Source organism: Haliaeetus albicilla, chromosome 16 (genome assembly GCF_947461875.1).
Source record: "Haliaeetus albicilla chromosome 16, bHalAlb1.1, whole genome shotgun sequence".
In the NCBI taxonomy this organism is placed as follows: Eukaryota; Metazoa; Chordata; class Aves; order Accipitriformes; family Accipitridae; genus Haliaeetus; species Haliaeetus albicilla.
This window is the reverse complement of record NC_091498.1, coordinates 21178829-21206439: the sequence shown is the minus strand read 5'-3', so window position 1 is coordinate 21206439 and position 27611 is coordinate 21178829. Positions and strand designations below refer to the sequence as shown.

General features: G+C 36.5%; 1 protein-coding gene across 15 annotated transcripts in view; it reads left to right on the top strand.

Annotated features, from left to right (window-relative positions):
* IRAG1 (inositol 1,4,5-triphosphate receptor associated 1) overlaps window positions 1–27611 on the top strand; it is a 125560-nt gene that overhangs the window by 54500 nt on the left and 43449 nt on the right. For 7 of the 15 annotated variants that reach the window (XM_069803853.1, XM_069803854.1, XM_069803858.1 and 4 more), the window contains 3 exons: window positions 20757–20854; window positions 24598–24651; window positions 25346–25534. In XM_069803853.1, coding sequence (XP_069659954.1) covers window positions 25466–25534 — 69 coding nt within the window. In that variant the 5' untranslated portion in view covers window positions 20757–20854; window positions 24598–24651; window positions 25346–25465. Of the gene's footprint in view, window positions 1–1082; window positions 1204–4933; window positions 5003–20756; window positions 20855–24597; window positions 24652–25345; window positions 25535–27611 lie in introns of those variants that run through there. The other 8 variants (XM_069803864.1, XM_069803862.1, XM_069803866.1 and 5 more) reach the window with 3 other exon arrangements.

Genomic DNA, 27611 nt, shown 5'->3' with positions numbered 1-27611 from the left:
ATGTTTGTCTTCTTTCCAAAGCACTGAAGAGCACTGTTAGATTGTAAAACAGACCCTCATCTATTTTGCAGATTTTTCCATCAGGGCTGCAATGCCTAAAGGGAAAAGATCTGAGGTTTCTGCAGTCGTTGGGAACAGGCTATAGACTCTACTCAGTCTGCTCTTCAGGCATGTCAGTCAGGCTCATGGGAATGTTGTTAGTGGACAGGTTCTTCCCATGGTGAATAAATGTCAGCTGTCTGAGTAGAGGCAGCCATTCTAATTAGTCTCTCTTTATGCAACAGAGGTTTTGAAGCTCAGCCAGGGAGAATAAGGTAATATTCAGAGACAGCAGCCCGCATCTGCTTTCTTGTCATTTGAAGAAGACAGCTGAATCAGCTCAAGAATCTGTTCCCTGAAAATTTCCTTGCATCTGAAGTGGTTTCTCCACTAATGATGTCCCTTTGTGCATATACAAGGTCAATATGCAAGCTCTAAGGTTGATAGAACTCCAGGAGTTCCACATCATGGACATGGCTCACTTGCACTTGCTCCTTTAGGTACCCTTTTAATCACCTGTCATAGATTTGTTTTTTTCTTGAAAATATACAGCAAAATACTGGACTCTTTCTCTGAAGATTACTCAGAGTATGCAAATACTGGGTTTATGGATTAGATTGTGTACTTCTCCCCCTGCCCTTGATTTCATGGGTTTTTGCAGAACATTGGGAAAACCAGCAACACTAAACACATGCTCACAAAACCCAGAGATGGTGATCCTATTAAGGAGCCCCCCCTCTGGCTTCCTTCAGCTTGCTTCAGAAATTTCTAGAGACCCTTTTTGTTGAAGTTAACTTCAGTAAAAAATGGCAGAATAAGATCTCAATTGTTCTTAATCAAACTGACTACATACGTTATTTCTGTTAGCCACTGCTTAGTTATTCTGTGATTATTTGAAAGAAATTAACCTGTGGTAACATCCTGTTTTCTTTCTTAGCTTGATCATCTGTTTGGAAGGAGTTGTTTGTTTTGCTTAAACAAACAGAAAAACCCCTTTTCTGTCTAGATAACATTAAATTTGTTTCTTTTTTTGTTTAAAACAGAAAGCTCATGCCTACAGCATTCCAACTATTAGCCTGCTGAATTTTCACTATTCTTTCTTCACCTGTGCTACAGGGCATTATGCTGACCATGACAGTTGCAGACCTTAAATTCCTCTGATAGGTAATATCTGGCTTTCTGGTTGCATTTTAGATTTTACTTCTGTTATTTGAAACAGTTGGACTAATTTCTCATTTGTGGGTCTCATTCAGTGAAGTTAATAGGAGTCTTGTGCATGTAAGAGTTATGTAGGTCTGCTACTTTTTATTCTGACATTTTTTAAATATTTCAGGGGTTTTTTTGTTGATTAATGTGTATATTGACTATTTGCTAGTTTTTAAACTAATTTTAATTAAATTGTTCATAAAAAATAGTATAAAAGTTGTAGATGAGAAGATATGGGATACAAAGACAACATTTATATAACACCAATTTCTGTGTTCGTACACTCTTCTATTGAAGACAACAGTGATAGCTTACTGTCTGTGAAAAAATTAATCCTTTGCAGTCCAGATCAGAAACTGAAGTTAATGAACTAAAAGATAAAAATAAGTGTTGGATTGTCTAATATCCAAAAGCTATATTTTTGTCTGTAACTATCAAACATAATTCCCACTGAGTTCAATGTTCTGCCTAGATGGGTGTTCAGGGATGGAAGTTACATCATAAAACTCAGTATGTTACTGTGCATTCTTGCTAACTGGAAGTGCAATATGGTTTGGGTATGTGACAAAAGTGAGATTTAGTGCAGAAGTGCAGAAGACCAGACAGCTACTGTTAGGTAACATGATGAGTTCTACTATAGTGAATTTAATAATTAGGATGCATCCTGAAGCAGTATTACACAATACCAACCTCTGATAAACAGTCTAGGTGAAGAAGTAAGATACAGTGACCGGTTTCACTTAAGTGCGTTGGGGAATGATAATTTCTTCTTCACAGTGGTAAATCTTACCTATATTAGCAAGTGTTTATTTGAAAAAGCTGAATAATTATGTTGCTAGTATTTTGAATGCCCTGAGGTTCTTAAGTAGATCTTTTGAAAAACAACCCCCCCCAAAACTCAACTTTCCCAAAATATTTGCAGAATATAGTGAAAGATGTATTGTTATATAGTGAAAATATACAGTGAAGAACCAGATCTCTTGAATAGTTCAGAACTGAACTGTTGCATCCCTTGCTTTCTTAAACACACAATTCTAGTATTTTCTGCTGCATTTGTGCTATGAAATAATGATTTAAACTGGTGAATTTTCAACGTTCCTCTCAGTTATAAATATTGAGTAATGTACCAATGTAAAGGATATTCAGCATGTTTTCAGTATACTCCCTAAGGAATATTAACCCATCATAGCAAGGGTTACAACTGTGTAGCTTTGTGAAAGTCAATTGAACAAATAATTTCTGCATGTCTTTGCTGAATAAATTGACTAGAAAAGTTATGTGACTTACTAATGCCTGATTTTTGGCTTGGTATAGTTGCAGAAATACAAATGAAGACAGAGTATGAGCCTGATGAGTAAACTAAATAAAATTCTATTATTCCACTCTGCTGCAAAAATTGAAGAAGAAACTGTAATTTTAAATACCAAAACCACTAATATTGTGTAAGTGGTTACTCTGTCATTGAATATTCATGAAGCTCTGTACTACAATGTTCAGTTAGGGTATTGGTTGTAATAAAACAAGCTATGTGATTGAAGTTTGCTTTTTGCTTCAACTTAGTTCAAAAGTGTGCTTAATGTGCATTTAGATTTGAAGTGGGTTTTTTTCATGTGTGTGATAGAACAGTGTGGTACCATTCACTTAGGCTGCCAAATGATTTGTTATGGAAAGTATTGTAGTTGCCCATTTGTTTATCTTCTAGATTCTGTTGTTTCTTAAGAAAATCATTTCTGACTTAACTGGATAATGACAATTTTGAAAAAAAAAAAAAAAAAAGCTGGCTCTGACTTTAAATTTAAATATTTTCATTAACAAAAACACAAAAATGGCATGTTCAGTTAGTAACTTTATCCTCTTCGCTCTGTAAAAATATTTTTTTTTTTCTCCAAGAGGGTTAAAAACAAAACATTTGGAGGGAACACTTAGAAATGAATTTGTGGGTTGCCATTAAGCGCCATGGAAATTAAAATAAACATTGTTCTAACTAAGAAACATTAACAACAAAAAAGTTTGTGTTGGAAAAAAATCTTTACATGCCTTAGAAACACGCTCAACACAGTTTGACATCATCTTATTTACACAGATCAAAGTAACATTGGTATTAATTTATCTTTAGATAGATTTAAATTTTTTTTTTCATAGATACATTATCTATCTTGTTTGTTAAGCTAGTTTGGCAAGTGTTACTTGTTCATAGTCAGTTGTTACGTATTACAAGTAAGAAATAAAGGAAGGATGTGAAAAAAATTAATGGAACATACATTAAGTGTTTATAGAAAACCTAGTAACTCTAGTTCTAGCTTTCTCATTTCTTTAAATTTGTGAGGGAAAACTACTGGGAAGATCAATTCCTAATGACTGCAGCCTTGGATTTGGATAGAAGAGAAGACTAATAAAGAGAAGATTTTAATTCTTAAGAAATTAATTTCTCAGCCAATAAAATTAAAAATTAAAAGGGTAGAACCTATCTCTCTTTAGCCCACTATTCCTTCCCTTGTCCTGAGCAATCTATTTGGAAGGTAATCTGAAGTAAATCACTTCAGAAATTTCTATATAACATAAAAAAGGTTAGTTTTAGCCTAATGAAGTTTGTCTCCCTGGGCTTCTCTTAGAGTCAGCTGAGAAGAGAGAGGTTCCTCCAGAGTGCAACTCAGAGAGCCTAAATTAAGTTCCTCATTTTAGGGCAGGAACTTAAGTTGACTTAAAAACAAACAAAAAACCAAACCAAACCAACAAACAGAAAACTTAGGGAGACAAATGGCCTTAGGCTAAAGTGAATCTCCCTGAAAGGTCCCCTTTATACATATTCTCATGCCTCTCAGTCTGTTGAAGGCATGTGGTATTAAAATAGCTCTTTTATTGAAGATGATGTACAGAATGGAATAAGTCTATGCTTCTTTTCTTCTCTTGCTCCTTCCCCCGCAGAGAACATCAAATTTGGTGTTACTGGATTTGGTAGAAACATTTGAAAGAAATCTTAGATCAGTATTTTGCAACTGTATCCAGCCATATCCAAACTGGTGAATCTTTGAATGAAAACAGCATTTTCAATTGACAAGTAAAAGCAAATATCTGTGTTTTCTGTAAGGAAAAAAAAAAACCCAACCCTAAACACTTCCTTAGCTTATCAAGTTTTGCTTTCTTTATATCAACCCTAATAACTATAATAGGACTAATGTAAAGCTAGTGTTCACTACAGTTTAACTGAATTAATAAAGAGATACAAGTAAACTGGAGAAAGTCTCATAATCGTTACCAAAACACAATTTCTAAGGCAAAACTGCAAACATGAGAGCTTAATGGGGAAGAGGGATACTGAGACGAGAATTTGACTTTCGTATGTTGGAAAAACTGTTTCTTTTTAAAAGTTCTCTAATGCTTTTTTTATGTGCGAAAGCAAAAAAAAGTTACAAACCCCTCTTCTTTTTCCTTGAAGAAATTGTCATTGTAGTGATAGAACAAACAGATTATATTTTGCTCCTACTTTGTAGCAAATGTGTGTGGATATATTTTGTTTATCTAAAGTTCTCAATCCCAATGACTTCTAATTGGAAGAAAATATACCTTTTTATATGCTTGATACTAAAGCGTTATGTTTGTATCACAGAAGCTTTGAACTTGGAGTACATATGTGATAAAGATGATGACTAACATTTCATAACAGTTACTCCCTGGGCCAAAGAAAAGAACTGGAATAAAATCTTTTAAATAAGAAAAGGCATACCTGTAAAACTGACTATGAAAGCAATCACACAAGGTAGACTGAAATTACGTATGTTTCCCTTACAATAAATCTGTTGCTTTAATGATGTATAAAAAAATATTTTGTAGTGTAATTAAATGGAATTGTTCTTAAGACAATTTCTCTTTATAGCCAAGAAGAGGAAATATGGTAAAACTCTATTGGAAGCAAATATTTTTTTAATGTATTAGTGACATAAAGCTATTCTCTGTCCTCAGACGTTAACTTGTAATTTCTATTTTGAGAATGCATGTGCAAAAAAGGTAAACAAACCCAGTCTTAGCTCATTTATCAGTATTATGTTAGGAGTGCTACAGTTTTGTGGGACAGATTGTAGCTGCTGAGAAATTTATACTTTGAGTGCCACAAAGGTATAATTCAACCTGCGTTTGACCTACCTCAGTTGAAGAGGCAGTGAACTGGAAGAGCGTATTCCTGTCCAAACCAATTCTGCATGAATACTAACTGTTATTCCACTTTCTCGCTCCTCTTCCATGATAAATTTTAAAACCTTTATCACCAGGATTAAAAAGATTTGTTTGGTTACTTTCTCAAAATAAAGCTTTACTTAGTTTCATGAGCTGTTTCAGGTGTGGCTACCAGTATGCACTGTGCTATGTAGCTGAAGAAGATGGTCTGCAAGATAACAAGGGACATACTAGACAATAGAACCCAAGTATATGGTAAAAGCATGGAAAATTACATAATTTTCTAGAAAACATGATGTTTCATGTAAAATTATTAGGTTGAAAAGGAGGCAGTATTGCAGCTCCTTACTAGTCTGTTATCAAGAGATGACATTTTCTCCAAAATGACATGGGTCATATCCTGAGTAGTCAAGCAAAGCTATTGTGATGTCAGTGGGTAAGAATTTTGGCTTTTTTATTTTAGAAATTATGAATTGCTTTAAGTTCCTTAACATACAGTTATTGTGTTTATATTGAGACATTCCCCATCCACCACCCCAAAAGACAGATGCTTGCTACTTTCTGAGTAACTGTCTTCTGGGTGAAGGTAATCATGTAATATGTATTCAGAGACTGTGAATGAAGCATAATATCTCTTCAAAAATGAGTCATTCCCTGCTTGGTATCATGTTCCTTTGCTTGTCTGTACTCCCAGGATTTGATGTTAGTAAGCTTTCCTTGCTTAGTCCTGTCCTGCAGGCCTTACAACAGGAGGATAAGATGTGGCCCCCTAAGGTTAAAGGCATAATATTTAACTTAGTGTTGCAGCATTCCAGCACAAGGGAAACTTGGAAGTTTAGAGGCAAACAAAATGTACAGTCTGTCACTTCAAAGCCTTACTTTAATGAGTAGAAGCTTTGATTGTGCTTTTTATTACTGGAAAAGAAAGTAGGTTGCTTACAAAGTTTGGTAGACAAGAATTCAGTTTGTCTGCTTTGATCTTACGCAGGGACTGTTAGCTGTCTATGTACAGTTAGCCTATGATGTAGAATCTAGCAATAGCTAGTGAAAAGTTATAATGTTACATATTATCTCTTTGTTGTTAAAGCAATCTAATTGTGGAATTTCTCTTATAGATTCAGCTTACTAGGTATACAAGGGAAATATTACTTACAGTGTGAAATAACTTCTAGAGCTCTAAAATCATGTGGCTGATATATAGTATTTCTAATTTTTTTTTTTTTTTAATTTTAATATCTGAGGGGGGAAGGCCATCCATCGTATCTGAGACCAATTTTTTTTTTTTTTTAATGTTTCCTTGCCTACTGAGACCTGACTTTTATACTGGCTGAACTAGAAAGAAATATTAATTAGAGAAAGAGAAGAGATACTTCCAGCCTCTATCTCAGGAAGTTTGATTTATTCCTTTGCAGTCTACTAGTATAGATTCTGTGGGAGAAAAACAGTGGGAGTTGAAAGAGTGTCTTAAAACATTCCCCCAGCTTGTACTGCTGATTTGAGAAGAGATTATTTTCATGTTTTTTCTGACTCAGCCACACGTGAGGCATTGGGAGCAGGAGTGTAGGCAGCACTGTGCAACAGAATGTATGTGATAGGTAAGGGGTTGGCAAAGGAAGAAACTGATAGGCTAAGATAATAAGAAGGAAAAGAGGTGGAGAATGGCAATAATCCTTTGTAATTGAGAGGTGTGTAAATGATCATGCTAGTCTCAGTTTCTTGATCTGCTGGGGAAGAAGATTCTATACTGGTTTGCACCTGTGATACCGATTTGCACCTGTGTCTTCTATTAAATAGTATTGCAGTCAAATGGAATTTACTTCATACAGCTAGAAAATTGGGAATGTCATTTAGTGTGTGTGCGAGCAAATGTGTGTATGTATGTGTAAGACCGCAAAGTTTGAAAAGTGCTAGCTCACTGTCTTTTCTCCTGTGAAATCCTGTACTTCTTGTATGATGAATCTTAAAGAACTGAAAATACTTTCAGTGGCCTGCCATCCAAATAGCCTCTTAAAAATGTCTGAAGTTTGTTTATATGCAAGAATCTGAAATGTGACAAAGCAGGGAGATGCCAGGCATTCTTCAGACTGAGATATGTTTACTTCTTCAAGAAGGCTACTTAGGACTCCAGCACAGTACCATTCTATGGCAGCAGGATCTTAGTCCTGGCTGTGGTCTTAACATGTACTGTCTTGTATTGACTAGAAAAATGTAAGGAAAAAAAAAAAGTATTTTTTCTCCCATTACTTTCATCTCTCTGTTGTTCTATCCATCCCTTCCTTCAGTATTGCTAATTACTCATAATGGGCATAAAGGCAATTTTCCTTTGTTCACTTTCTCAAAATCAGTTTCTTTCAGAAATTGAACCTGCTTCCACCGGTGAACATTAGAACTGCATATCCAGATCATGCAAACCATTCACCTAATCCCACATGAGGATCATGTTTACATTATGCCAAAAGCAGGAACATTTTTTAACCCTCACTTTTTTCAACCATCTGCAGGTTAGGGCTTTCCAGATCCAGAGGCTGTGTAACTACCACTGTACCTCTCCTCTGAATGCATCTAATCCCATTTTGAACTCACTCAAATGCTCCAATTCTTTTACAACTTCCTGTGATAACAAATTCAATTATTTAATTATATACTGTTGTGAAGGAGCTTCTTTTGTACTTAATCTATTGCCTAATAACTGCTTTTGGCAGTTGTCCTCATCGTTGTGTACTGTGAGGAATTGTGAGCAGATAATTAATAGGCCACCTTCTCCAGTCTGATCATGATTTTTTAAAATTGCTAACCTGTTTCTATCCAGAAGTGTCCCTTTTTCAAGTTGAAGTGCTCTAGTCTTTTTGTGTGAAAACCATTTGCAATTTCTGACCATTCTTTCTTCTATGTACCCTTTGTATTGATGTTACTTTTTTTTCTTTTTGAGATGTGACTAGAACTGTTTTGAAGATTTGGGCATAATATGCTCATAATCTATGTTGTTCTCAATTCTTTCCTACTAATTCTTAACATTTTTGCCTTTTGGGCTGCTGCTGAATGCTGTATTCGGAGAACTATCCGAAATGAATCAGATGTCTTTCCTGACTGGTAAAACATAATGATGGGCTCTGATTTAGCTAAGTATATTTTACAGTTATTTTTCCCCATGTGCATTGATCTGCATTTTTCAGCAGTGTATTTCACCTGCCATTTTATCATTCACATTCTCAATATCCCATAAACAGCCTTGGCTGGCTTTAGATCTGATTACCCCATCTCACCTTTAATCAGCTATACACACCCTCTTTTCCAGATTCTTCATAACTGTGTTGAACACCACAGTCCCTGTGGGAGTGTAATCTCTGTAGCAGAAAAGCAGTCCTGTAACACCTACTCTTTATTTTCTTCCTTAAATTACAAGAGGTCTTTCCTTCTTGTGCTGTGAGAGCAGAGTTTCCTTAAGATGTTTGGTAGAGAACTTTGTCAAAACCTCTCTTTGAAAATACATATTGTCTGTATTAAAATGCTTGTTGACTTCTGTAAAGAAATTTAATGAAATAGCAAAGTTTGGAATGCTGTATAGCCCTGTGTTAATTTATCATTCTCATATCTGCATCTATTCAGTAATAAAATATTACATTAATTTCTTATGTAGGACAGTTATCTTAAAGTTAGGAACTAGGATGAAAACATTAAGTGATAATAAAATTATAAAGCAATCAGTCCTCAAACAAGAGATTTGTTGTGTTTTGGCAGAATAGCAAAGCACTTCAAGGTCAACATGAAAATATTGAAGGAGATGTTCGGAAAGAGTGAGCATCATTCATTGCTTTTTGCCTTTATCTCAGTCTCTTTAAGTTTTTTTTTACTCACCCTGCATTACCTTAGGTAGTTAATGTGCAGCTTTTTGTCTCAGCATTTGCCAGAATGTTCTTCAGAGGCATTCTAAAACCCCAAAACTTTGATTAATAATAAAACTTTTGAATCATTGGTATTTCAGCATTTCTTCTATTTTAGATTAATCTTACCTGTGTAGTTCTATGGTATTGTTAAAATTACAATGACTTGGTATACCTTCTTTTAAGACACATTTTCTAAATATTTTCCCTGGTCTTTTATTTTTTATTTCATAACATATTAGAATCATTGAATCTTTTTCTTTCCATAACTTTTTACAACTGTTTTAAATTTAAAGTAGCCACTTTCCATTACTTTAATATAACTTTTAGTTTATTCAATATAAGGAAAAAATAAAAAATGTTAAGACAATAAATCTTAATGTATACAGACTATATACTTATTGTATACAAATTGTTTATAAGTAGGCAAATACAGAATACCATTATATATAAAGTTATAAAATGAGCATAATTAGATACACATCACAATTTCTTAAGGAAGTAACAACAATAGCAATATTGAATTCTAGCATAGCTGATAAAGTGCTATGAAACAGGGCTAAGAGAGACGAGTTCTGGTAGATTTAGCTCAGTATCAAGATGTAAATGCTGCTCTTCCTCCCCCTCATTGTCACCTTGCTCCTCTGCCAGAAGTTATCAAACTTTTAGCAGCTACAGTGGAACAGGACACATCATACAACCTCCGTCATTAGCAGCTTGAGCTAAACTGCTGGTTATAAACTGAGATGACTGAAAGGCAAGTATGTGCCTTATTCACTTGCTCTTACTATAGAGATGGTGCAGTCTGAAAGAGACACAGAGAATAACTGGAGTGGATCTTACATTTCTATTGCAAATCTTGACCCATGATATGTTCTGTGTCTCTTTTTAAAAGTCTCTTCTATGAGTAACTTTGCTCCTTTTACCCCCTTCTCACCTCCCCCATTTTCATTTTGGGTTTTGAGGCCAAAATTTTAAAACCTAGCATGTAAAATGTAAACCCCAAAGTCTATAATTTTCTTTCCCTGCAGAAGTAATTCTTTGGTTTAAGCTCACCTCTTTGCTAGGGGCTTCCTATGCACAACACTGATAAAACCATAATAAATGAGTGTGGGGTTTTTTAGCTGTTGCTGAGATGAGATTATGGATAAAGCTGGTACATTGTTTTTGGATCAACTCCTGGATATAATCAGTGATGAAATGGTGTTGGCTAAATAATTTTATCAGGGAAAGATGTTGACAAATTGGACATGAGGAATGTTTTGCTACATTTGGCTTGTGCTATTCCAGAAGAGCAGAGTTATTGTTTGCCTCAGAGCTTTGTTCTGAACTGTCTAATTACACAGAAAAGTGTGGCTTTTGGTACAGTACATGCCAGTCAATCAATAAAAATTCCTTTCTTGTTCTGATAGCTTTGATCTTTATTATTAACTTTCCTAGTTCCGGTTTTGGAGAACAGTTGTTGAAAATTAGTCCTGCAAATGGGTTGGGGCAATCCCAGGCACAAATACAGGCTGGGCAATGAGTGGATCGAGTGCAGCCCAGCAAGAAGGACTTGGGGGTGTTGGTTGACGAGAAGCTCAACGTGACCTGGCAATGTGTGTTTGCCGCCCAGGAAGCCAACCATGTTCTGGGCTGCATCAAAGGAAACATGACCAGCAGGTTGAGGGAGGTGATTCTCCCCCTTTACTCCACTCTTGTGCTACCCCACCTGCAGTACTGTGTTCAGCTCTAGGGCCCCCAACATAAGAAAGACAGGGACCTGTTGGAGTGACTCCAGAGTAGGGCCGCAAAGATGATCAGAGGGCTGGAGCACCTCTCCTATGAAGACAGGCTGAGAGAGTTGGGGTTGTTCAGCCTGGAGAAGAGAAGCCTCCAGGGAGACCTTACTGCAGCCTTCCAGTACCTAAAGGGGGCCTATTGGAAAGCTGGAGAGGGACTTTTTACAAGGGCATGTAGTGATAGGACAAGGGGTAATGGCTTTAAACTGAAAGAGGGCAGTTTTAGATTAGGTGTAAGGAAGTTCTTGACTGTGAGGGTGGTGGGGCACTGGAACAGGTTCCCCTCAGAGGTTGTGGATGCCCTATCCCTGGAAGTGTTCAAGGCCAGGCTGGATGGGGCTTTGAGCAACTTAGTGGAAGATGTCCCTGCCCATGGCAGGGGGATTGGAACTAGGTGATCTTTGTGGTCCCTTCCAACCCAAACCATTCTGTGATTCTATGAAAATGGCAAAAATAAGGCTAGCAGACCATCTGTTCTTAAAGACTTAGAGTTTTGTATTTGGTAGCTTTCTAAAGAAAATGAAAAGTTGTCCTTTTTCTTGCCATGCTTTCTAGCAGATGCAAGCCAATGATGATAGTTTCCAAATTAGAGTGCAAATTGTAAAGCTCCTGAATCTAGAACTTTAGCCAGTAACCAAAGCGGGCCTCATTTTCTTCCAAATGAATACCCATAAATCCTGCTGAGAAGGATTTAAAAGTAAGAAGAATTATATATTTCATTCACCTTTATCTGGGCGTAGGAGCTTAGCTTTGATGTTGCACGTTAAAAACTGCTGATTTCAATGTTGTCCATGTTCAGTATACAGCTGTGTTTCCTCAAAGTGAGGAAACCAGCAGTAGATGGTTAAATTCTTCTTTGGGTCCTTAGTGTTAATATCTTGAAGGTCAAGCAGTATGGAATGATTGAGCTGCTAGTGGAGTGGATGATCAAAGAGAGCTCTTCACTTTTAAGGACACCTGCAAAAGAAAATGTTGAATTGTCACTTTTGCATTACCATGTTTTCCCAGTCCTGAGATTCTGTAGGTGAAGACTTTGTGTGATAGGTATAGTGGAAAGGCAGCTCTGGAATATCCTCTTTTTTTTGTACTAGCAATAATCTCTCATCCCTCATTTTGGATTCCGATGAAGCCTAAGGGCAGAGCTTTGAGAACACGGGAAATGGGAATTTGCTTTTCTTTTCTCACAAACAACTGTTTGCTTTCATTTTCTGACCATCCTTTCTGCAAGTCAGCAAATGTCTTCCTTCTAAAGTGATAAAGCAGTATGTGTTCTCCCTTTTCCCCACATTAAAATAAAGAGCTCAAGTTTATTTTTCCTGAAGCTACTTCATCTGCATGTCAAATAAGGATAAAACAAAAGCAAATTATTTCTCCTGTAATTTTGGCTGTGGGTGCTAGACTGCAGCCATGGGGAGGTCTCCTTCTGACAGACTTTCTGTTCCTTGATTGGGCCACATATAGTTCAGGCCAAGTAGTGGAGTATGGCATCTAAGAGCAGGAGAGAATCATGACGTTTAATGCCTCAGGTTGGAGACACAGCCAGAGGTTGGTTGAGAGAGGCTTGTACGTACTACCTGAGATTAAGTCTCCCTCTGGGATGCTGATATTTTCAAACTAGGGACAGTAGGCAGAACCTTACTGTTAAGTAATCAGTTGAAGTGTCCGTGTAGTTAATTAGCTGTAATGGTAATATGATGCGCTGCTCTATTAGAAGTTTCAGTCAGAATTCAGCTGCCCTCAATCTTTTTATTTCAAAGACTTGTTTGCACTGAGAGTCTGGAACATGCACCGATTCAGATTGGAAATCCGAACAAAGTATAGAAAGCCATAATGTGGGCTGCTTGCAAAAGGGTTCCTCTCACAAAGCTCACCAAATGTTATTTATGAGGATTGAATCAGTGCTGTGGCTGCATTATGAAATACTCTTCTAACAAATGCAAATTAATATTTTATTGTATAATGTATAAGAACAGTCATGTCATAACTGTCTCAATTAGCACAATTAGCAGAAGAGGAAACACAACTCTGAGGAATTTGTTGCTGTTTCAGCTAATATATGTACCTTATTGGAGAGTCATCCAATCCAATTACTTGGCCCGTAAAATGCACATTGAATTTCTTTGCTAAATTCAGCAGTAACATAGTTGTCTTTCTGTCTCTAGATATTCTGGGTCTTTGTTTTTAAATCCCAGTACAAAAAAAAAAAAGCTTCCTCCAAACTACTGAAAGTCTAATTTTGTATAGTACATAAGTTGAACTGTCCAGTAAATACATTGCCTCTTCCCATCACGCCTTTTAAACATTAAATTTAAATTAAAAACAAATCAGGGAATGCTTACTGCAAGAACTTCATAGTGTGAAAATAATAACTGTATGACTACATCTGAAAGGTACACTTCAGCATATTTTTAATATGGTCCCAGAAGCATACTTTCGGTAGCAAGGAATAACACAGCCCACAGAAAACAGTAGATGATTCAGCAATACAGACAAAAGACCTTCTGTAAAGTGTGCTTGCAAAATCTTGTATTGCTTTAATGCATCTTTTGAGCAAGAACAGGGCTTTTGGTCCTGATTCTGCATTGACATCACACCTCAATGAGTCACTGAGACACACGCCCCCCGTTGGATAATACTGAAATGAACAGTCATCCTTTGTATGATTAATCTTTTTATTATTATGACTCATTTCTGAAGCTAGATATTGATAAGGGAAGTTAGTGTAGCTGCTGGCTTTCAAGTTGTTTCTGTTTCCAGCAAAAGAGCCTAAAAGATGGCATTACAAAACGTTATTGCTTATTCACAGTTCTATATCGTATGCTAGCAGGAGGAAAGAGGTATATATGTTGTTTTTTGCTTCTTCACAGACAGCTAGGCCTGCAGAATCAATGTGTAATGTAGGGATAAAATTGGACCGTTTCTAGCAAAAGCAACAATTCTTGTGATCTAATTATACAGCATCCATGTATCCAGGTTAGGGCATTACAGTCTAGATGAGTAAACTACCAGATCAGTAGAAAAAGCAGCTGAATAATTAGATTCAAATAATGTAGTTAGTTCATACTACTGGCATTACATGTCACTTGGCATTACAAGTGAAGTTCCTTGAGCGTCTATTTATTTATCCATTTATTAGGTGTGGAGGATGAGTAGGAATACATTCTCATCAGATGTGTCTTATCACGTCTGGGTTTGGGTCCCCAGGTTGTTGATAAACTTGAGCAAATCCAGGGTGAGCCACTATGGTAGTCAGGAGGCACACATCCCATGAAGGGATGCTGAGGGAAGAAACTGGTACTGCTTAGCCTGGAGAAGAAACTAGTTGCAGTCTTGCAATACTTAAGAAGATGTTACTAAAAAGATGGACTCAGCACTTTATAGAGGTGCCTGGCAGGAGAATGAGAGACAATGATCATAAAGTACATGGGACATTCTGACTGGATGTAAGGGTGGGGGAAATTACTGTGGGGGTAATTAAACACTGGATCAGATCTGTGAGAAATTCTGCAATTTCTGTCCTTGGAAGTTTTCAAGTTCCACCTGGAAAAAGTCCAAAGCAGCTTAGTCTAGTTGCTTCAGTGCTGACCCTACTTCAAGGGGGATGTTGGTCCAAATGACTGCCTCAACCTGAAGAATTCCTTGATTCTGGCAATTGATCCTCCAGTCTGGTCATCATACAGTAAAATATGTAAGTTAACTGTAGTCAAATAAGCAGTCAGCAGTCAAAGTCCACACAGTGGCTGACTATTTGAATAAGTTGATACTATAGTTACTCCTTTCCTGGTGGAGAGCACCATTTAAAAAAAACTCAGTGGAACTGGATTCATAATTCTTTTCTCACAAAAAGGAATTGAGGCACATGCAGGCTCTTTTGCATGTGTTGATTTTTTCCAGTGCAAACAAAAATGTGTGCCTGTGTCACTAAAGTAACCAAATGTGAATCTGATTTTGTCCAGGAAGCATAAAATGACAGTAAAATACTTGTTTTGCTGCTTTGTCATTTATCTATGGAAGATGGAGAGCTGAGTATAATCTCCCTGCTTGAAAGACCACAATTACATTTTAGGATCCCAAAGAAAGCTATTTATTGTTGGTTTGTTCAACAGAGTGTGCCCTCTGGGATTACCCTTTGTAATTGGGAAAGAAAGAATTTTGTTTAATTTCTTCATTTGGAAAATTTTTTGCTTGACTAGCAACAAGACTTCTGGGTCACTAAGCAATAGTGTTCTGCCCTAATTGCCTTCAGCTTATTTATGTTTTTAAGTTAGGCCTTTGGTAGTCTTTTTTTCCCAAATTATACAAAGTTCATACCCAACTGTCCTGGAAAACAGAAGAGTTTATCAAATGTTTATATGTAAAAAGTGCATTTGAAAATATTACTTCATGTAATGACCTTAAGGTTTTTCTTAAACAAGAATGAATCTGCACTGAAGGACACATTTTTTTTTTCCCCCTGATCTTATCTGTCTCCCTTTCCTACAAGCAAATTTGTTCTCTTTTCACATTAACTAAGAATATAGTCAAGTGGCAATTTGAGAAAATATCGTCTCAAGCTCCCAACTCTGCCTACATCATAGACAAAAATAAATGTATAACTAGAATGTGATGTATAATACATGCAGTCCAGACAGTGGAAACATACCTAGGTTTCTCCAAATCTGTGAGAAGGAGTAGAAGAAAAAGAAACCCAAATGACTCTGTGTTACTGAGTACATGATGCTCATTTAGGCAAAAGCATGTTTGGTGGTAATGTTATATCCTGGTATTCTTAATACTATTATTAGCAATTTCTGTTGGGTGATCTATCAATGCAGAGGTCCTGCATCAGAGGGATCTTTCAGGACCACGGAACAAAGACTGATGCTGCCTCCTAAACAAATTTGTATGTTGCTTTCAAATAATAAGTTGTTTAGGAGGAGGAAGAGAGCAGCATTTTTTACTTGCATATAATTTTCAACTTTTTTGGATTTTCTCCTATTTTAAGGTCACTGCCTTTATGTTGTAAGACAATAGGTTTTTTTCCAGATACTTCCTGGTTCTAGATTCCTTTTGAACTACCCTCCTGAATGACACTTAATGTACCATTCTCCCACTCTTATCTTCACACTTTCTTATATGCTGTTCCTTATGCTTAAAAATCCTTATTCTCCATGCCAAATATCCACCCACTCCACACATTCACGTTCTTCCTTTAAACTGCATTTCCTTAAAGTCTATCAAAAATAATCTGCAAGTTAAGAAACATATCAACTCTGCCTTGAGATCTGACAGTCTTCTGATCATCAGACTTGCTACTGCAGGCTGAGTTCTTTAACTTGTGCATAATATTGAATAAATCAGGGCCTAATTTTTTCTTAATATCACATGTACTATCTTTTTCACCGAATATATATATATTTTAAAGTACCCCAAAGTTCAGCCCAGCTGCTTTCCTAGAGGCCATCTGGCTAGGCTCTGCTGCTTGTTTTCTTGTTCTTGTGATTCTAGCTGAAAGCCCACTGACAGAAAAAAAATGAGGTCAGTAAGAAGTAGGATGAGGTAAAATTTTTATTTGCAAGTTAACAGTACTTATGGAAACAGCTATCTATGACTTGTAGAGTGGTGGGGGTTTTTTGCATTGGAGGAATTGTTTGTGGGGTTTTTTGTGTGTGGTTTTGTTGGGGTTTTTTACACAAAACAAGGGAAAGAATTGTTGAAATTATAAAAGCAAATTTGTTTAGGAATGATTAGTTGAAATTTAAAATGCAGGAGGCGTATCGAAAAACTTCTGGATGGTAAGATCTGTTAGGCAGTTATGACTATTTCATGACCTAGTCTGGCATGTGGCATGCTTGTATGCTTTGTTTTTCATGTGTAGCAAAGGTTTGTTATGCGGCTTTGAAAGGCAATTTCCTGTGAGGTAAAGGATCTACCATAATTAAAATTTTAAATCTCTAACTCGTTCACTTTTGGAGAGCTTTCTCTAAGGATTTGAGCATAAACCTTTAGTAAGTTCAGTGAAATATCTAGGTGGCTTTCACTATTATGTTTTGAAAGATTGAACATACGGCTTCATATTCACTTCAGTTTCTTCTCATTTCTGAAGAAGCTTCCTTGCTTTTGGCTAAGAAATATGCATGAGTACTTGGAGAGCAATAAAGAACAAAACAGACAGTGTAGATAGCTAAAAAAAAAAAAAAAAGGAAAGGAAAGGAGAGAGAGATACATGTATTGTTTTCTCTTTTGTCACAGAGTCCTTGGCCATATCAGTTCTGTTCTCTGGAGAGTATGTCTTAAAAAGGACCCTGGAAACAGCTGCCAGTTAAGTTAATGTAACTGTAGCTAATGCTGGATGCAAGGCTTTGAATTAGGGAGACCGGATGAGTAAAAGCTTTCAGGTCTGGAATCCCTGAGGAAGTGCCACCTCCCTTTGGTTCTCCTGCTGCAGCTGTACTGTTGTCTCCAGCATGGGATGTGGGGAGTGCCAGGTTCTTGCAGTGGCATGACTGGGGAGAAGCTTCTGCTCTAAAAACCTCGCAAATATATCCTTTCCCATAACTGCCTTTGGCTGTCCTTTCTATTTTAGAGCTGGGTCCAGTATCATAGGCACATACTTAACCAGATAAAATAACGTTACTGCAGTTTTGTCTTAAGCCAATTCATTCAAAGAAAAGCCCAGAATGAAGAAAAACTACAAATGAACCGTTGTTCACCATTGCGAACTTGTATTACAGTTCTTAAAATAATTTGTGTTCATGGGGAGGTAATGCTACTTATAACCTCATTTCCTTAAATTCTTTTTAGTGCTAAATAAAAACAAAACCTGAAAACAAAGACTTTGCATCCAAAACAGAGTAATTTATAAAAGTTTGATTCATGCAATATTAACTCCCAATTGCCCCTAAAAAAAGTGGAATCAGGAAACTTCCAGGCTGCCTAAAATACACTTACCTTAAAAGAAAAAACTTTTTTTTTTTTTCAATCTGGGTCTAGTAGTCTAAAAAGTTATAAAATACTGCTCCTCAGTGTTTCTAAAATATGTACATTCTTCATTTATTTGCTGATTGTCTGCAGCATAAAAGTCAGCCTAGAATTCTTGCAAAAAAAGATTGTAAGCCACTCCTCTATTTGCTTTGCTGTAAGAGAAGTAAACCTAAACACTGACTGCTAACAAAACAAAAATTGTAACTATCACTGAAACAAATGAAGATGGCTGATAGTATTTCACAGCAAAGCCCACTATTTTCAGATACAGTTGCAATGTTTTAGTAAGCCTTAAACTTCCATTTAACTATGTTAAAAATAATTGTCTGTGGGTGAAATTGGGTCTAATTGATTTTTCCCTTAATGTATCAGTGAAAATCCTAAAGTTGGGACCAGAATGGATCCTACTGGAGTTAAGTACATAACTCCCAGAAAACATTATCCATTAAACTCTGTGGGAGTTAGTTATCAGATTTCTTTAAAATCTAATATAAAATTTTAGATACATAACCAAACCAAATGCCTTGTTGTAGGAGTTGGTCTTGTTGATAATGGACCAGCATCACCTCTCACCCCCAAAGTTTTTGTTTTTCAGTCTTAGCAGAGTGTCATAACTAGCCATTATTCTCCTGAGTGGTCACAATCAGATCAGGCTGGACATGCATCAAAAGAACACTTTACTTCTGCCTGATGTAACTTTTCCTTTCTCTCATTCAAGCAGAGTATTGAAAACCATCAAGTTTTATGTATTGCTGAGCTATGAGGAAAACAGGAAGCAGAAAAGGAGATTCTTTCCTGTCATGCTACTCTGTAAAGCGAGTCCTATATGGGTAGCTTGTAGTCCTGAAGACGATTGTGCCCACTGAGTTTGAGAGAGAGAAGTTTTTTAGAAGCTGGGGGACATTTGCTGTATTCTTGTTATGCTTTTGTTAGTGTCATGGTTTAACCCCAGCCAGCAACTAAGCACTACGCAGCCACTTGCTCACTCCTCCCCACTCGCAGTGGGGTGGGGAGGAGAATCGGGGTAAAAAAGTAAAACTCATGGTTTGAGATAAGGATGGTTTAATAACTAAAATAAAATATTATAATAATAGTAATAATAGTAATGAAAAGGAATATAGCAAAAAGAGAGAGAAATAGAACCCAAGAAAAGACAACTGATGCACAGTGCAATCGCTCACCACCCGCTGACCGATGCCCAAGCAGTGGTCCGCCCCTCCGGGCCAACTCCCCCAGTTTACATACTGAGCATGACATTCTATGGTATGGGATATCCCTTTGGCTAGTTCGGGTCAGCCGTCCCAGCTATGCTCCCTCCCAGCTTCTTGTACACCTGCTTGCTGGCAGAGCATGGGAAACTGAAAAATCCTTAACTTATGATAAGCGCTACCTAGCAACAACTAAAACATCAGTGTGTTATCAACATTATTCTCACACTAAATCCAAAACACACCGTACCAGTTACTAGGAAGAAAATTAACTCTATCCCGGTCGAAACCAGGACAGTTAGTTTCTTCCTTTAAAATATTTTTGTGACAGAATTATTCACATTTATCCCTTGTCTCTGAGGTTGCAACCTGAAAGTGCTCTGATTTTCAAGAATTATTAAGTCTCTCAGGAATTAGTATCAATGCTCGGAAATTAATCTCAATACTTCTCAGAATGAAAACAGATGCTTTGAATTCATGTATTGAAGTTGCATACACTTTGCATGCCCCAGTGGTGGTGTGTTCTGTATCTTATAAACAGAAACACCACTTTGTCTTCCAGATTTTACCTTGTACAGTTGTATGGGTATTAATGTGAGTAGAACTCAGATCATCACGGTTATCACAGAGATGCCTTCTATTAGTCCTGGGGCTGTGACTATATGTTTTGGTAAACTGACTGAAGCAGTATCTTAATATCTTGCAAACTTAAGTATTTAATATGAGAAACCACTCTCTTGTCATAAAAATTAAATGCAGTAGGAAACAGTCAATTTTCTTCTGCCTTGCAGACAATAAAGAGTCTTCCAATTTCCACATAGTATCTCTTGTCACATAGGGTAAGAATGTAAATGAGTCAGCTTTAGTTGCAGGTTTAGTTTTTTTCTTTTCAAGTGAATTTTTCTATTATACAAAAATTTTGAAGTCCTTCTGCAAAATATTAAAGGTTTTCTATTAAGATATTCTGGATCTGGTTTTATAGATTTTGTTTGGTGTTTTTTGTTGTGTTGTTGTTTTTTAAAAATTTCATGAGATAGCTAATGTATGCCAACAAACTTTGTGTATCTTAAATACTATAACCATGCTTTGTGTTTGAAAACTTATTCTGTGGTACAAACATAAGAAAAACACCCTGTTTTGCTCATGCTTGGTTTGAATGAAATTAGTTTAGTGTTTTTAAGTACTTAAAAGCTGCAAAACCTAATTCAAAATGCTACATGAATTCCATATGCTTTTACAGCTATACAAAAGGAGTGCAAAAAGATACCTTTCTAATATGGTAATGTTTTACGACCACTTTGCAGGACAACAAAGAAAAAAGTTACAAAAAGCAGCTCAGAATTGTGCAGTTCAGCTGTGTTCATGAGTATGCAACTCCCATTGTTGACAAATGAGAGTTGCTTGACTTGACTGCAGGCAGTATGAGGTCAAGAAATATTACTAAAATGCTTTCTTTCCTAACTGTTTATTTCTGCTTTTTTTTATATATCCTTGTTGTGACGTGACAGAGCATTTGAGGTCAACTGCCAAGCTCTCAGTGGAGATGGAGTAAAGCACCTTTATCTAAGCCTTCACTAACACAGTACTCAGCCGTGACTCAGAGAGGGTAAGTTAACTGATTATACTTAGCTTTCTCTGCTATGGTAAAATGAGTTGCAGAGAGAACGCACTGAAAGCCAAGGGCCTCTAAATACTTTTCCCTTTTATGGAATAGAGCTCCCAGATCACCATTTCCTGGAGATTGTACTCTAAGTCTACACAGTGGTAAAAGAAAGCTCTCTGCATTCACTGATCTATATCTGACTACAAATTTGAGCTCAGGGGATCATTTTTTTCCTAACTATTTTAAGCAGTAAGTTTACAGTAACAGACCAAAATGTTAAAAAGCACTCCATCCTCTCTTCTTTCTTGTTCTTACTTTTTTTTCTTTACATTGTCTCTTCTTAGTGTGGGAATAAGCAGAATCTGGTGAATAGGATAGGTAATTTGTGGGGTTTTTTAAACTCATTTTGTAGGTGCAAAAGGCTCATGCAGACTGATTGTGGATCTTCTCCCACATCCACTCCGCTTGTGACATATGTGTTAATCTCTACAAGTATTTAATTTTAAAAGGTAATTTTGAAGCTCTTGCAATTTCTAAAAGACTGGAATCTTGGGGGGGTCATTTACTCTACACTACAATAATCTCATGACATCCTTTGGTAGGATAGAGGTAGGCCAGACAGAGTTTGATCAATGCCTAACAAAAGAAATAATGGAATCTTGAAATTGTCTTAGTGAATAGGGTGCTAACATGTGCTTATGCACCTTGACTGTTTTTAAAGTGCAGATGTATTTTTTATCTATCCTTTCAATATCTTCAGGGACAATAATTACAGTTGTTTCAGTTAGTATCTCACTGTATTGCATGTATTGTTAACATATCGTTTCCTTCTTTGGCTGAAACATGTTTATGCTTGTGGAAAGAAGATAAAGCTGGCAAAGCTAATGGCAGCATGATTCCAAAGGCTGTTGAGCTGGCAGATGAGCCAGGCTTAAAACCAGGATAGTCATGCTCCCTGCACTTTGGCTCAGGGTTCAGTGAGACTATAAGCTGTTTTTGTAGATTGGGGTGCGAATTTTTGTAGGTTCCAAAGCTGTACTCCTCCCTAATGCTCTGCTGAAGAACAAAAAATGTACCTTCCAGGGAAATAAATTTTCCAAGGACGTTTCTTTCTTTTCTTCCTACATTTGAGATGCAGATAAGCTCCTCTAATTATTGTTAGAGTGTTCTCATGAAGTCCCCTTTTTCTATATGTTTTGACTCTCACTGACATTTACTGGGGGTATTTTCATTGCCCAGTCAAATAGGTATAAGGTCACTTCAGCAGTGATGGAAGAAGAACATTTATTCAATAGTATCTTAAGGTTCCATCATTTCTAAACCTTTACCTTTCCTACTATTTCAGGAGGCTGAACTCCTTGCATAGCATGGAGCAAGAAGATGGCTCCTTTGGTTATATCCATTTGCATTTATAAGATGTGGTATTTGTGCTGGTTAAGCATGATAAAGTCTTTAAAGGATCTGGACTACTGATTTTAAGAACACTGCACAGGTTAAAAATAGGCTTTTAGATTGAAAAAATAATCATTCAGGAGTTCTAAATCATATAGCTTATTAATTGAACTATGTCCCTATATATTTTGTTGAAATACCAGTAAGTAGTAGCCCTTACTTCAGTACCTTAGAGAACTACAGCAGAGCTGTCAAGGTGTGCAAAGACTGCATTTGTTTTACAAGCCTCAGAATATGAATAATTAATTGCAAGCTTTCACAGCTCCAACACAGTTCTCAGCACTGGGGCTTTCTGGAGAGCTGTTAGGAAAAAATGGAAAGTCAGAAGAAGAAATTTTCCTACTGATCAGCACCACAAAGATTTGGAGCTTTTTCCTATTTGCAAGATAACTCTGTAAGGAAGTCAGAGTAAGGTTCTAATTGTGTCAGAGATGGACTGAACTCAGTCCACTCCAAATCTGGGGGTTGTTAAGGTAGCGTAAATTCATCATTCTACCCTCCGTTCTCCCTTGGCTGTACTTTCTGTGCTGCATCTCTAAGACAACACAGCTCGGGATTTGTCCCTTTCTATTCTTAGACAAGCCTGCTGATTTTTTTTTCTTTTAAAGTTTTTTTGCTTTTTAAATCTGAAAAATGAACTGAAACTTGATGTGCTTAATAGCTCTTTCTTGTTTCAATATGACTTGCATTACTTTTTTAAGTTTAGTATGTACTAGGAACTCAGCTAAGACCGCAAATAAACCACTTTGATACAATAGCTTATACAACTCCATGTAGGACTGCAAATACACTTTGGTCATGACTTGAAATGTTCCTGATTTTTCAGGCCCAGCATTCTGTTGAGTTGAGCCTATCAGAACCATTGTAAATTCTTAAAACAAAAACTAAGAGGGATTAGATAAAGTCAAATTTATATCTTCTCTTTTTTCTTTTTGTTTGAATTTGAGTTCTTGCAAACTCAGAAGTTGTGTAGGATGCCAGGATTTCATTACAGAGATGAAAAGCAAGTCCATGTCACTTTTTTGTAGTTACCTTGCTTCTATCTCATCTTCATGTGTTGTTAAGTTGGTGACTGTTGTTGGATACAAAAATACTTAACTGTTGAAACACACAGATATTTAATGCTACTGCTGTCTGCCTAATCTCTGTGGGTTTATCAAAATATATGTAATCATAAATGTCTGTTTTCCATCATGTTAGGGATTTTCAAGATATTTTGCCTTAATAAACATTTTAAAATCTTCTTTTTATTCATAGAGAGCTTCCTCTACTCTTATTTGAAGTCAGAGGTGGGTAAAATCATGATACAAACATGAGCTTCCACTTACTGCAGGAGAGCTAGAAATTCACCTGTAACAGGTTCAAAATGTCTACAAAAAGCTTGAAACACACTGTTCCTACAGCATATAATGCTCTGAAAAAAATGTATGCTGACTGTTCAAAAAAAGTCTTTATCTTGGTCTTCATAATGATGTCATATATGCTGCATCTTTTCTACAGAACTTTTCAAAGAACTTCTGTGAAATAATTATTTTTTCTGAACACACTAATACTTATGTAAAGATCATTTTTACAATGTATTCGTTCTGCATTAAATTTATGTGAGATGGCTTTGTATTCCTCTAGTAAAAGACAAAATTAAGTTTCCAATATAATGTGAAATAAATCTAATAAAAAGTATGGGTCTTAGCTGCTTCTGTAGTCCAAAGTTTTCACACATTCAGTAGGTTTTACAACACAGAATTTTTTCTGTGAAAGCTGAGGTGAGGAACTTGTCACTGCTGAGGCTGCTTCAGTATTTCCTGTGAATGGTTTAGCCTTTTTTTTTTTTTTTTTTTCAAATCAACACAAGTATTTTGACAATTTTAACTGTAAGCCTCCATAAACCAACATGTTCCTAAATATGTTTCTTGGCCCTTCCCTGAAATGGAAGGGAAAACTGTAGAAGGTTAATCTTACAATGCTGCTAAGTGCCTTGAACTTCAAATCATCTGCCCATCTCAACCCCTTTGTTCCATGTATCTTGATTTCCAGAAGAGTAAAAGAATTGAGATGAGATTAGTAATTCAGGTTTGGGAGAAGATAACATGTTTTGGAGGTTGAACCTATGTTTGTTGGGTATATTTATCTGTTTGGCACACTACTGAAGTTGTTATATTACTGTTGGAGTGTGTAGCTCCATTCTGTACACAGGTGTGACGTAACTGTAAAGGGAATATAGTTAGCTCTTACTAGTCCAGAGAGAAACTGTGTGCCAGATTATCTCTGATAACTGCATTGTCTGTCATCTGTAGGCACCACCAAGGAGTTGAATGATTTATTTATGAGGACTGTTCCTTAACTATCCGGTAGGTGTCATAGTAAGTCTTGTAATACATACACTGTAGCTATAAGGATTAGTACATAACATTTGTCATCTTCAGACTAATGCTAATAATACCCTTGTGAAAGCAGTAGCTCCCGTTGATACTAATAACAGGAATTTTCTCACCTAATAGGTGGTGATTTTTTTTATTATTTTTTTTTTTCCGTTTGGCATTACTGCTATTTTGCTTTGGAAGTGTCTTGCACAGTGTTGTCTTGTGCAGAGGTACACCAAGTCTTTGTGCAATGCGCTTAGGGCTTGCTGTTGCTCAAAGGAAGAGTGCCACCATCTGGGTTTACAGTTTTACTCCTTTCTTTGAGATCTGAGATCACACTCTGTAGCATTAGGACTTTGTTACTAAAAGGCATATTACAGATATCCAGGATGCCGTTTCCTTCGTAGAGGATTTTTAGAGACAGTAGTTTGGTCACAGCCAAAACAGTCATAGTAATGAAAAAAAATTGCTAAAACAGAGGGAAGAGATGGAAATAGCAGCAAGAATAGAAGGATGTCCATATTTAATGCATTTACTAAGTTATACTTGACCTTGAAAGCTTAAGTTAATAAAACACAAGATAGCATTTTTAATTTTAAACCTTAATACTGTTTGTTATTGTAAAGTGTTAGAGCATAGAGTTTTAAATGGATTTGATTTGTATTTTTGGCATCTAACACAGCCTGCAGATCACAAGGCCTCTCAGCGCTTATGCCTTCAGGCTAACTTGAAACAGATATTCTCAGCAGTGCATGGTCCTGTTAGCCCACATTGCAGTTCCACGTGCTTCACACTGTCCACCATGCCAACCTTACCCGAAGACAAGGGACAATCAAAAGAGGCACAACACAACAGTTCTCCTCCAGCCAAAGTAAGCACTCTTACAAAGGTGTTTTCTGACACTTGTTGGAAACCTGAGGCAGAAACCTGTTTGTGTATATTTAGGAGTTTATAAAATAAAATAAAATCATTGCTATGTATTAGTGTGTTTTGATTAATTGATGAAGTCATGAATGATCTTTCAGTTGACGTTCTTAGAATTCTTCAAATATTTTATAGACTAAGGAATGAGAACTGAAGTTGCTCATGCACTTGTTTGTCAATTTGATCTGGAGGCTTATATGTCTGTCTGTTCGAAAACATTTATATCAAAGCTGTCCAAAAATGTCCTTTGTGATGTTATTACAGAAAACTTTAACCTCTGAGAAAAGAACTTAGGCTTGTACTTCACGGTAGTCTTGAAACATCTAGTGTTGCCATTACAGATACAGAAGGTGCTATGCTATTCAAGTATGTGTGAAACATGGAAATCTGCTTTTTGGTTTGTAGTCTTTCTCAGTGCTTTATTTGCCACAGCAGTAGCTGAACGTATACTGGAACTGTACAGAGGGTGGGTGGGTGCTCCCCAGACATATTCATCATTTTGCTACTCAAATTTGTGGCATCTACATGTTTTTACATGTTTTATTTGCAGATAAATTAAAAAAAAATCAATGAAAGATGATACTTCTCCCTTTTGAATATTTTATACCACGGATAAAAAGTAATTTTATGTTCTAATAAAGTGGGGTTTTTTTTGAATTGTTAGCTTAGCTGGCGTAAAGAACCTTACTGTGATTATAAAATCACAGGTTATCCAGATCATCCTGTTTTATGCAAACTGGTGTAAAGAAAGAGAGGTTTTATAATCTGGCACATCCTCAGTTAAAAATGTATCCCTGTCATTGGATTTGAGGACACTGTATTCTACGCTTTAGGTGAAAACATCCGCTACTTTAACGTTGTTGGAAAATATTGTCAGCAGTGAGCCCAACACTGATATGTCATGCATTCCATCTAAATTGCACATTGTGCTGCCTGTTAGTTTCCTGACTTAAGACAAACACCCCAGATGGATGCAAGTTCATCAGACTATTAGCTAAGAACATATATTAGGTCAAGAAGATTTTTATTTATTTATTTTATTTTTAACTCACCTATGTGAAGAGTATTTTATTCCAAAAGACTTGCTGGGTAAAACATACTCAAAGAGAAAAAAATCTGAAAAGCTACAAGACCAGACATCAGTGAATCTAATCCTTGCATGCTTGTCAAATGGGAGAAATGAAGAATTACAACCACCTAATCTAAAAAAATTATTAAAAATAATTTTTTATACATTATACAGGCCTTTTAAAGGTAGGTCTTAAATGAACTATGATAATGTGATAGTTGGTGAACCAGTTAACTGTGCAAAATGCTTCGGTTTAGATAAATTGTTATTTTTAGGCACAAAGTAACAGTGGAAGGTTTTTAACCAACACACTGCTCATGAGCCTACTTAAGTTAAAGATTGCAGCTAACCAGTGTTGTGAGAATTTGATCTTGTTCATACCTGTTATCATTCTTGGGTCTTGCTGCAGTCCAAGTTCTACAGCATGACTATGTAATAAGTAAAATAGTTTATCATTATGCGATAAGGACTTGCAAGCAGGGAGAGGGCATCAGAAGGAACTAACAACTTGTGGACTTGTTTTCCGCCATTGAACAAAACTTTCCAAGTCTGAAATCTCATCTTATCTAAAGTGCTGTCTGGTGTCTAACAACTTCCTCAATCTGTTTCAGGAGATGCTTCCCCACCTTTTCCCTGCATGCACAAATGCACACACATTCACAAAACAGTTCTGAGAAAAAGAAAATGAACCTTACACCACATGTAGTTTCTTGCTTACTTCAGGTATCTTTTACATGATGGGAAGACCTGGGTTATATTTCTCAAATTAATTTTGAGAAAACAAATATGGTTTCCCATTTCAGTATTTCTTAAAGCAGCCTATGTTCACCATTCTGACTAACTCTAAACAACATTCATCAAAGTACGCATTAGCTCTGTGTTCCTCAGGAAAGTGGATGTGAAATTCCCATTAACACAGGTGTGAGGCCAGTTAGCCTAATTCAAAGAACTTTAG